The sequence below is a fragment of the Leopardus geoffroyi genome, chromosome C1, assembly GCF_018350155.1.
Source record: "Leopardus geoffroyi isolate Oge1 chromosome C1, O.geoffroyi_Oge1_pat1.0, whole genome shotgun sequence".
NCBI classification, from domain to species: domain Eukaryota; kingdom Metazoa; phylum Chordata; class Mammalia; order Carnivora; family Felidae; genus Leopardus; species Leopardus geoffroyi.
In genome coordinates this window covers 78,394,671-78,406,896 of record NC_059328.1, presented here as the reverse complement: position 1 = coordinate 78,406,896, position 12,226 = coordinate 78,394,671, and the positions used below count along the sequence as shown (strand labels likewise).

General features: G+C 39.0%; 1 protein-coding gene across 3 annotated transcripts in view; it reads right to left on the bottom strand.

The window, feature by feature from the left end:
- Positions 1-1,261: 1,261 nt before the first annotated feature.
- RPAP2 (RNA polymerase II associated protein 2) overlaps positions 1,262-12,226 on the bottom strand; it is a 99,346-nt gene continuing 88,381 nt past the window's right edge. The window contains exons 12-14 of one of the 3 annotated variants that reach the window (XR_006712453.1): positions 11,050-11,199; positions 2,015-2,123; positions 1,262-1,702 (exon numbers count right to left, since the gene is read on the bottom strand). Coding sequence is in view for 2 of the 3 variants with exons in the window: in XM_045478276.1 (XP_045334232.1) it covers positions 11,058-11,199 (142 nt within the window). In the remaining variant the exon portion in view is untranslated. Of the gene's footprint in view, positions 1,703-2,014; positions 2,124-10,220; positions 10,645-11,049; positions 11,200-12,226 lie in introns of those variants that run through there. The other 2 variants (XM_045478276.1, XM_045478275.1) reach the window with 2 other exon arrangements.

Here is a 12,226-nt window from a genome sequence, read left to right as displayed (position 1 = left end):
TTTGTTGTGCTGTCTTGAAAAATTATTTTCAATGTTTATTTTTATTTATTTGAGAAAGAGAGGGGCAGAAAGGAATCCCAAGCAGGCTGTATGCTCAGTGCAGAACCTAACACAGGGCTCAACCCCACAACTGCAAGATCATGACCTGAGCTGAAATCGAGTTGGATGCTCAACTGACTGAGCCACCCAGGCACCCCTGTTGTGCTAAGGGCAGGGACTCTGCTTCCTAAAGCCATCTAGTCTCTCCCAGACTTGAGCTTGATTTTTAAAATTCCAGGCTTTAAGTCTCACTGGTTTTAAGAACTCAAGACATTTGGACCCTCTCACTTTCAAATGCAGATATGGGGATCTGTCCTCCACATTCATGGACTCCCCAGTGTGAAAGGCCTGGTTCATTTCACTCCCAGACCATCCTACCTTCTTTGATTTGGCCTCTTCTCTACCATTTGTGGAATTATGGAATTTATTCTGTCAGTCTTTGGGTCATTTTCTGGGTTATTTACACTGATGTGAGTACTATCTAGTTGTATATTTGGGCAAGGCAAGCTTAAGGTCCTCCTACTCAGCCATCTTCCCACCTGACCCTCTGCTTCACTGATCTTTGTGCCTATCAATACCACACTATATTGATTACTGTAGATTCTCATCCACTATGTTCCCCACCCTATGAGGCTGCTTTTTGGACCCTTTCCATGGTTGGACTTTTAGCAGCTTTCATTTCCTCTAGTGTCCAAGGGAATAGATCTTATTTTGTTTCTTGGCCCTCCAGTAAAGCTTCCCAAACTGAGCCCCCCCTTAACTGGTCTGGAGGCCTTGCTAACTTTCATGCTTGATAGACATTTTGAAAAAAGCAGTATAAATTCCAGAGATTGTCTCTTGAAAATAAATTACAATTTCCTTTTAATTTTTTATTTCTTTGGGAGTCCAAAAAATTCTGAGATACTCCTGTTTTGGACTTGTAGGGTTAACTAAATTGCTCAGGACCATTTTATAGCACAGTTTCTTTAAAAGAATAATGACTAGGGACACCTGGGTGACTCAGGTGGTTAAGCATCTGGCCCTTGAGATACCAGCTCAAGTCATGATCTCATGGTTTGGGGATTGAGCCCCACTGTCAACAAAGAGTCTTTTTGGGATTCTCTGTCTTCTTGTCTATCCCTCTCCTGCTTACTCTCTCAAAAATAAACATTTAAAAATAAATAAATAAATAAATAAATAAATAAATAAATAAATAAATAAAATGACAAGACTTCCAAAGGGCTTCATCTTAGATTGCATTTATTGACCTCTTTATTATTCTTAAAATCTAGAGTTTAGACCAGGAGGCCAAAATGAGAATTTTCTCAATTGTTTTGTGAACTGATACAATGGCTAGAATCATCCAGAAAAAAATAAGGTCACTAAGATTTATTAAAGTTTCAACTTAAAACCTCATTTTTCATTTTCAAACAAATAAAAATACTATGTCTTCTAGTTAGGGATACAAGTACTTAGTTATCCTTGTTGGAATAATGGTTCTCCTCTATGTGGGGGAAGTCACTGTACAGTTAGGAACTGGGAAGCAGGAGGCTGAAATCTAAGAAGATAAAGGTCTTTCTTGGAACAAAGCTAGTTATCAGTCACCACCAGATCACTATTGTAGCTAGAATTCCAGAAATGATGAATAGAAGTTCATCTTCTATTTGGTCTTCATGGATTATACCTGTGAAGCAAAAAAAAAAAAAAAGGACAGTTTGAAGAAAACACCTAAACTATTTTGGTAGCTTTTGGGAACACGTATTGTCTTCCCAATATATTCCATTTTTCCTCATTACATAGCAATAGTGGTTTATGTGGAATAGACCCAACTCATATTCAGTTGAGGGAAGGCTGTGATGGGTCTAGATCAGTAAGAAATTCCTCTTCTCTCACCCCCATCCCTTGCCAGAATGATGGGGTTAGTTTATAGCAATCCCATGGGCATATGGATTGGTTCACGTGTGCCCTCAATTAGTGTGAAGTTCAAGACTCTTACCAAGACAGTGGACTACACTGATTTGATGTACAGTGTACATTTGACTACACTGATAGGATGTCACTTTCTGAGATTAGTTACAAAAAAGCTGTAGCTTCCATCTTGCTCACTGTAAGGATAAAGCACATGAGAAGTAGTGAGGTATACTATGTAGAGGTCTCCAGACAACAGCCAATGAAAAACTGAGGCCCGAGTTCACCGGCCTGTGAGGAACTAAATCCTACCAACGACCACAAGAGTGACCTTAGGAAGGGAATATTACTCTAGTTGTGCCTTCAGATGACATTGTAGCCCTAACAGCTTAACTGCACACTCATGAGAAACTGTGAGCCAGAGTCCTTAAGCTAAACTGTTTCCATATTCTGGACTCATAGAAAGTGTCAGATAAAAAATGGTAGTGGCTTAAAGTCTTCAGAGTAATTTGTTAAGCAGCAAAAGATAATTAATATTCTATCATAAGAAAAGTTAGATTTTTTAAATTTGCAATTAAAAGCATGAACCCATACTTGCTAATAGTAATTTAATAATGAGAAGGTTATTAGACATTAGTCTTTATACACAAGTGAATTTATGATTTATAGAAATCATGCAGAGAAAAAATTCAACTACCTACTCAAAGCTGTCTCTATTTTTTAGCCTTTAAAAAAAATTTTATTTAAATTCAAGTTACTTAACATACAGTGTAGTATTGGTCTTAGGAGTAGAACCCGGTGATTCATCACTTAAATATAACACCCAGTGCTCACCCAACAAGTGTTCTACTTAATAACCCATCACCCATTTAGCCCATTCTGCACCCACCTCCCCTTTAGTAACTGCTAGTTTGTTCTTTGTATTTAAGAGTCTCCTATGGTTTGCCTCCCTCTGTTTTTATTTTTCCTTCCCTTTCCCTGTGTTCATCGGTTCTGTTTCCTACATTCCACAGGAGTGAAATCATATGATACTTGTCTTTTTCTGCCTATTTCACTTAGCATAATACATTCTACTTCCACCCACGTTGCTGCAAATGGTAAGATTTCATTCTTTTTCATTGCTGAGTTAGTATTCCATTGTGTGGAGTACTTACACACACACACACACACACACACTACATCTTCATTATCCATTCATCAGTTGATGAACATTTGGCCTCTTTCCATACTTTGGCTATTGCTGATAGTGTTGCTATAAGCATCAGGGGTGCATGTGCTCCTTTGAAGCAGCTTTTTTGAATCTCTGAGGAGCCTCCATACTGTTTTCCGGAGTGGCTGCCACCAGTTTGCATTCCCAACAGCAGTGCAAAAGGGTTCTTTGTTAATTATAGACATTTTGGCAGGTGTGAGGTGGCATCTCATTGTGGTTTTGATTTGTATTTCTCTGATGATGAGTGACGTTGAGCATCTTTTCATGTGTCTGTTGGCCATCTGGATGTCTTCTTTGCAAAAGTGTCTATGCATATCTTCTGCCCATTTCTTCACTGGATTATTTGTTTTTCGGGTATTGAGTGTGATAAATTCTTTATAGATTTTGGATACTAACCATTTAATATGTCATTTGCAGATATCTGCTCCCATTCTGTTGGTTGTTTCCTTTGCTGTGCAGAAGCTCTTCATCTTGATTAAGTCCCATAGTTTATTTCTGCTTTTGTTTCCCTTGCCTCCTGAGACACCCCTAGTAAGAAGTTGCTGTGGCTGAGGTGAAAGACGTTGTTGCCTGTGTTCTCCTCTAAGATTTAAAAAAAAATTTTTTTTTAACGTTTATTTATTTTTGAGAGAGCACAAGCAGGGGAGGGGCAGAGAGAGAGGGAGACACAGAATCTGAAGCAGGCTCCAGGCTTAGGGTCGCTGACAGCGGGGTTCGAACTCACGGACCATGAGATTATGACCTGGGCCAAAGTCAGATGCTTAACAGACTGAGCCACCCAGGTGCCCCTCCTCCAAGATTTTTGATGGCTTCCTGTTTCACATTTAGGCCTTTCATCCATTTTGAGTTTATTTTTGTGTGTGGTACCAGAAAGTGGTCCAGTTTCATTCTTCTGCATGTTGCTGTCCAGTTTTCCCAGCACCATTTGCTAAAGAGACTTTTTTCCATTGGATACTCTTTCCTGCTTTGTCAAAGATTAGTTGGCCATACATTTGTTGGTCCATTTCTGTGTTCTCTGTTTTGTTCCACTGATCTGTGTGTCTGTTTTTGTGCCAGTACCATACGGTCTTGATGATTACAGCTTTGTAGCAGAGGCTAAAGACTGGGATTGTGATGCCTCCTGCTTAGGTTTTCTTTTTCAATATTACTTTGACTATTTGGGGTCTTTTGTGGTTCCATACAAATTTTACGATTGTTTGTTCTAGCTCTGTGAAGAAGGCTGGTGTTATTTTGATAGGGATTGCATTGAATGTGTAGATTGCTTTGGGTAGTATAGACATTTTAACAATATTTGTTCTTCAAATCCATGAGCATGAAATACTTTTCCATTTCTTTGAGTCTTCTTCAATTTCTTTCATAAGCTTTCTATAGTTTTCAGTATATAGACCTTTTACCTCTTTGGTTAGATTTATTCCTAGATAGCTTATGGTTTTTGGTATAATTGTAAATGGGATTGGTTCTTTGATTTTCCTTTTTTATACTTCATTATCGACATACAGAAATACAAACGATTTTTATATGTTGAATTTACTTCCTTCAACTTTGCTGAATTCACGTATTAAGTTTTAGCAGTTTTTTGGTGGAAGCTTTCGGGTTTTCTATGTAGATCTTCTATGTAGATCATACCATCTGTGAAGAGTGAAAGTTTGACTTCTTTGCCAATTTGGATGTCTTTTATTTCTTTTTATTGTCTGATTGCCGAGGCTAGGACTTCCAGTGCTATGTTGAACCACAATGGTGGACACCCCTGTTGTGTTCCTCCCCTTAGGGGGAAAGCTCTTTGTTGTTCCCCACTGAGGATATTAGCTGTGGGTCTTTCCTATATGGCTTTTAGGATGTTGAGGTAGGTTCCTTCTATCCCTACTTTCTTGAGGGTTTTTATCAAAAAAGGATGCTGTATTTTGTCAAATGCTTTTTCTGCATCTATTGAAAGGATCATATGGTTCTTCTCCTTTATTGTGGTATAATATATCACATTGATTGATATGTGAATATTGAACCAACCCTGCAGCCTAGGAATAAATCCCACTTGATCATGGTGAAAAATTCTTTTCATGCACTGTTGAATTTGATTTGCTAATATCTTGTTGAGAATTTTTGCATCCAGGTTCATCAAGGATATTGACCTGTATTCTCCTTTTGTGGGGTATTTGGTTTTGGAACCCAGATGAAGCTGACTTCATAGAATTGGGTTTGGAAGCTCTTGTTCCATTTCTATTTTTTGGAACAGTTGGAGAAGAACAGGTATTGACTCTTACTTAAATGTCTAGTAGAATTCCCCTGGGAAGCAGTCTGGCCCAGGACTCTAATTTGTTGGGATATTTTTGGGAACTGATTTAATTTCTTTGCTGGTTATGGGCCTGTTCAAATTTTCTATTCCTGTTTGAGTTGTGGTAGTGTGTGAATGTCTAGGAATTTTGTTCAGTTTGTTGGCATATAATTTTTCACAGTATAATTGTATTTCTGTGGTTTTGGTTGTGATTTCTCTTTAATTCATGATTTTATCTATTTGGGTCCTCTCTTCTTAAGTCTGGCTAGGGGTTTATCAATTTTATTGATTCTTTCAAAAAACCTGCTTTTAGTTTCATTGATCTGTTCTGGTTGTTTCTATATCATTTATTTCTGCTCTAATCTTTATTATTTCCCTTCTGCTGGCTTTGGGCTTTATTTGCTGCTCCTTTTCTAGCTTCTTTAGGTGTGAGGTTAGGTTGTGTATTTGGGACTTCTCCTCCCTAATTTTTAATTTTCTAAAAATGCTTATTTTTGAGACAATGAGAACACATGCTTGAGCAGGGGAGGGACGGCGGTGGGGGGCGGGGTGGGGAGACAGAATCCCAAGCAGGCTTCACACTGTCAGTGCAGAGCCTGATGCAGGGCTCCAACTCACAAGCTGTGAGACCATGACCTGAGCTAAAATCAAGAGTCAGACACTTAACCAAATGAATCACCCAGGCGACCCCCTTTCTTCTTGACATAGGCCTGTTTTGCAATGTATTTTCCTCTTAGGACTGCCTTTGCTATATCCCAAAGGGTTTGGACTGTCATGTTTTCATTTTTGTCTCCTCATAGGTATTTTTTCATTTCTTCTTTAATTACCTGGCTGACCCATTAATTCTTTGGTAGGATGTTCTTTAACCTCCATGTATTTGAGGGCTTTCAAATTTTTTCTTGTGGTTGATTTCACGTTTCATAGCATTGTGATCTGAAAATATGCATGGTATGACCTTGGTCTTTTTGTACCTATTGGGGGCTGGTTTTGTTACCCAGTAGTGATCTATTCTGGACATTGTTACATATGCACTTGAAAAGAATGTAGGTTATTCTGCTTTAGGATGAAATGTTCTGAATATATCTGTTGAGTCCATCCAGTCTAGTGTGTCATTCAAAGCATTGTTTCCTTGTTGATTTTCTGCTTAGATGATTTGCTGCTGTAAGTGAGGTATTAAAGTCTCCTATTATTGTATTACTATCTAGGAGTTTCTTTGTGATTAACTAATTTGTATATTTGTGTGCTCTCACACTGGTGGCATAAATATTTACAATTGTTAGATCTTGGTGGACAGACCCGTTAATTATGGTATAATGCCTTTCTTCACCTGTTGTTACAGTCTTTGTTTTGAAATCTGGTTTGTCTAAGTATGGCTACTCCGACTTTCTTTTGACCTCCATTAGCATGATAGAAAGTGAAGGGATGGAGAACCATCTATCTGCAAGGGTCCTTAGGTCCAAAATGAGTCTCTTATAAGCAGCATATAGATAAAAAAAAATTTTTTTTAATGTATTTATTTTTGAGAGAGAGAGATAGAGACAGAGCATGAGCAGGGGAGGAGCAGAGAGAGAGAGGGAGACAGAATCCAAAGCAGGCTCCAGGCTCTGAGCTGTCAGCACAGAGCCTGACTTGGGGCTCGAACTGAAGGACTGTGAGATCATGACCTGAGCTGAAGTCGGATGCTTAACTGACTGAGCCACCCAGGTGCCCCGGTTTTTTTTTTTTTTAAATCCAATCTGCTACCCTGTGTCTTTGGATTGGAGCTTTTGGTCCATTTACATTCACAGTGATTACGGAAAGATATGAATTTAGTGCCACTGTGTTATCTGTAGAGTTGGTGTTTCTGGTCATGTTCTCTGGTTCTTTATAGTTTTTGCTACTTTGGTTCTTTTTTTTTTCTCCCTCCACTCAGTACCCTTAAAATTTCTTGCAGTGCTGGCTTACTGGTCACAAACTCTTTTAGTTTTTGCTTGGGAAACTCTTTATCTCTCTTTCTAGTCTGTATGACAGCCTTGCTGTATAAAGGATTCTTGGCTGCATATTTTTCCTATTCAGCACATTGAATATTTCCTGCCACTCCTTTCTGGCCTGCTAAGTTTCAGTGCACAGGTCTGCCACTAACCTTCTGTGTCTGCCCTTGTAGGTTAAGAATCTTTTGTCCCTATCTGCTTTCAGAATTCTTTGTGTATTTTGCAAGTTTTACTATGATATGTCATGGTGTTGACCTGTTTTTTGTTGATTTTTGAATGGGCTTCTCAGTCTCTTGGACTTGGATGCCTGTTTCCTTCCCCTGGTTAGGGAAGTTTCTCAGCCATAATTTGTTCACATAAACCTTCTTTTTCTTGCTCTTCATCTTCTGGGACTCCTATGATACAGATGTTATGTAGTTTCATGGAATCACTTAGTTCTCTAAGTCCCCCTTGTGATCTAGTAACCTCCTTTCCCTCTTTTTTCAGCTTCATTTTTTTCCATAATCTTATCTTCTATTTCACCTATTCTCTTCTCTGCTTCTTCCATCCTCAATGTCACTATATCCAGTTTGTTATGCATCTCAGTTAAAGCAGTTTTAAGTTCATCCTGACTAGTTCTTAGGTCTTTGATCTCTGCAGCAGTGGTTTCTCTGGGGTCTTCTATGCTTTTTTCAAGCCCAGCTAGTAGTCCTATGACTATTGTTCTAAATTCTTGTTCAGATATATTGTTTATATCTGTGTTGAGCAAGCCCCTGGCTATGATTTCTTCTTGATCTTCCTTTTGGGGAGAATTCCTCCATCTTGTCATTTTGGCTAAGTTTCTGTCTTTTACATGTCTTAAAAACCTGTTATGTTTCCTGTATCTGAGAGTACTACTATATTAAAGAGGAGTCATACACTGTCCAGGGCCTGACACTCTAGGAGCATACTCTGGTGTATGATATGTGCATTCTGCTGTTGTTTTGGCTGCTCTTTCCCACTGGTCAGTCCTCTACAGAACTCTTCCTTGTTTGCAGTGGTGAAGTGTTTGGACCTCTAGGTAAGCTTTGATTTGTTGGTTGACGTAACCCTGGAAAAAAAGGGTGGGGGGAACTAATCCTATAAAAGGACAAAAGGAACAGGAACAACAACAAAAAAAACCAAACAGACAATCAGAAACGATAAGGTTGATTCCAAAGAAAAAGAAAGGGAAAAAAAAAAATCAAACTATGAGCCTGATTCCAAAGGAAAAAAGGAAGAGGTTAAAAAAAGAAAAAAAAAAGAACTTCTGTTGGTGCCTGGGTGCTGTGCTAGTCTGGAGGAGAAGCGTTTTAGTATCACTTTTGACCCAGTAAATAAGCAGTTGCTGGCACAGAGGGGTAGGGTGTGGTATAAGTGGCTCTCGCTTCCACTGGGGGCCACTGTGTTGCTCTCTGAAGTCCCACCATGTTGGGTTTGGGGGGGCTGTGTAAAATGATGCCACCCCAATCTTTGTACCAGGACTGGGGATTTCAACCCCTGCTTCTCAGGCAGCCCTCATGGATTAGCGAGGGAAGTCAGCTTGCCCTGCGCCAAAACTCTCTTGCATTTTTCCTTGGTGAACAGCTGGGATTCAAAACCCGAAGTCTTAAAGCACCCAGCACAAGGCAGATTTGCTCCCCACTCCTGGAGTAAAGCCTCTCCCCGCTTCTGATTAAAGACCTTAAGCTGGCACCTGCAGGGACTTTTGTCCTTGGGGTGGCAATAAACTCTCTTCCAAAAGTACTCCAGGAAGGGGACTGTTCTCTACCAGTGGGCCCAAGGGATCACAGATTGCTACACCATGCTATGCCCTTGGGGGCCAGGGTCCTCCTCCCCAAGAGCATGCACCATGGCTCTGCTCCTGAGAAAGTAACACACTTCTGAAACCTCACAGTTTCGGGTCCAAAAGCTTTTGACAGAAGAAAAACTGGTACACTCAGTACTTCTCACTCCCCAGTCCATGGTCCAGAGAGGTTTTCCTCTTGTGCAAACACGATGCTGCACTCTCACAACGCCTCTCTTTCTCTTCTTTTGTCTCTCCACAGAAAAAGGTTCCCTCCCCTCCCTGGCTCTGCTATTTTATCTTCCCCAATTCACATAGACGCACCTTGCATCTGCTAGATCCTTCTGCTACTCCACAGATCTATTTCCTGTGTGTTCCAAGTAATCTGACCTCAATACAGCTGTTTTTGAGGGAGGAGGAAAATCCAGGGTCCCTTTACTTCTCTGCCATCTTAACCGGTCTCTCCCTGTCTCTCATAGGGAAAATGATGTAATGAGGGCCCATTCATTCAGAATCCCTTATAATACTGAGTCTGGGCAAAGGTCTTCCTTTGATTATTTACATTATTTGTGTAAGTAAACAATGATTACAAAGGAAGTGTTAAGTCCACTTAAAACATCTATTGTCAAAAGTCCTCAAAAATACTTTAACGCCATCTGTTTATATACAAGTTTTAAATATGTTAATTAAAAATGATTCTTGATTGTATTATTCATTAAATAGGGAGGACTTCTGGGTAAGGCATTCTTTGTTATTTTCTTTACCTGAAGCTCAATGAAACAAACTCCAACTTCACTATATTTTTAGAAGGGCCTCTGAATTGATGTTTACACAGGTCAACCTGAGCTCATTCCCTATGTAAAAGCCTTTGTTTTACAAGGTCCTCAGGGGAGCAGGGTCATTTGAAAGCCACTGGGAATAAATTGGGCAGTAGTGACTGTGCTGACTCCTTATGTTCAATTATCAAGCAGGTTCAATAAAGGGATGCTGTTCCTTCTTCTCTGCCAAAATTCCTCTCCTACTCATAAATTTAAAGATGTGCTTGAAGAGCTTTTTGTTTTCGTTTTTATAAAAAATAAAATGATATGTATCAAATGTGCTTCTGTGAAGTAGATAGGATTGGAGGCAGAGAGGGGAATTTTCCTTTTTAAAATTACATTTGCAATTCTGTATTAATTTTTACAGTAAGCTTGTATAATTCAAGAAATTGAAAGTTAAAAAAAAAAAGCTCCCCAAGAAGGTCTCATTTGTAGTTTTGGCTAAATTTCTTCAATCTTAACATTAAATCAGTACTTATCTGAGCACCTGAGAGAATGAAGTGAGAAGTAAAAGGAGGAAAGGGAGAGGTATGATTAAGGCAGGATGAAAGAGGGGACACTCTGATAGTTGTGAAAAAGGCAAGAACCTGGGAGAGTAGAGGACGGCTATGTGCCAGGGAGCAAGGTCCGGATTCAAGAGAGCAGGACTTGTACATTCACCGGCTTACCTGCAAAGGAGATGACTAAGCTATTGGCTGTGTTGGGAATGGTTTGAAGAGGGAAGTAGGAGGGAGTTCTCAGTGGATGGCTACAGTGGTTAGGTTTCTTCCCAGGAAATAGCAATGTACTTTAACGAGTAAGATGGGACATAAGGGATGATCTAGGTTTGAGTATGAAGAACTAGCTGCCATCGCCTCTAAGGAGGAATAACAACAAGGATGGGGCAGAAAGTAACAGGAGTGGGGAGGAAGTGAATGGGGCAGCTAGGAAAGAAGGGATACCATGTTTTTCCTTAACAAACTGAGGATATCTTGAGGTCTATCCTTAGTTTTTAATATTTCTAATAGGAAAAAAGATTCCAAATGGGCAACAAATGAAAAAAACAAACCAAAGTAAAACACAATCCAACTCACCACTCTGGTTAACAGCTGGTTTTAAATATGAGAGTTAAGCTTTCAAGGTCTTCATTCTTTAAATGTAATTCTTTAAGCAGAGTCTCTATAAACTGTGTGAACACCACGTTTTCCTGAGAATGCTTCTGAATGCCAAGAATCGGGGTCAGTCTGAAAAAAACAAAAATATTAAATGCATATCCACAAAATAAGGACTAAGGGGGCTCCTGCCTTCTACATGGCAGAGGGACTTTTGTTAAATTGGAGAGACTTCATCTATCTGCTATGACAAAACCCCCTGAGACAGAAGGCTTTACTAATAAAAGCAGAGGAGAAATCTCAGGAAAAGACTGAAAGATCAAGCATATTGTTAAGTATGGAAATAAACCTAAAAGCCTGAATCTATAACATGTTCTTCATTACCCCAGAAAAAGCCACCAAGTTCTTCTCAGAAATGAAAATGAAGTATTTCCACTTGGGGAAAGGAGGCTGTGGAAAGAAGCTTGGAGGTGAGAATTGCTTTTAAACTAAACTGAATGTTTATATCACCTGAAAAATAAAAAAGATAAAGACAAATAGGATTGTATTTTGGATGAAACCTTAACATTTTTATTTTCAGAACACTAAACAGATGAACTACATCTTATATGGCATTTAATACAAGCTTTTTAAGGAACACTACTTCTTTAAGGCATTTCCAGCAAATACTCCTGAAGACAGATTACATATAATATTCTCAAAAGTAATTTTCAATGAAATGTCATTAAATATTCACTTTTTAAAAATCATGCTTACCAATCAAAGATTAAAACCATTACTTTTCATATATATATGTAAAATATATATACTAGTGATATGTAATTATATACTTATGCATGTTCTCGAGATTATATACTTATACAAACAATTATATACTAAAGCATCAGCCTTTGTAAGTTATATTTCTGGAGAGCTTTTGGGGAGAAAATTCTTTTATCCTTAAACAGTCTTACACTTACCACAAAGGTCTTCCAGATGCTTTAACACTGGGCACTGCCACCAGGCACATCAAATATAAATAAAATAACCTTCTGATTTAAATCAATAAGGCTCAAGGAATCGGCGTGGAGCAATTCCACAGTAGTGAGTGTGGAAGGCAAAATGTTATTTTCTGAGAGACAGATTCCTTCCTTGCTTAGCCATCTCATACAGAAAGCCA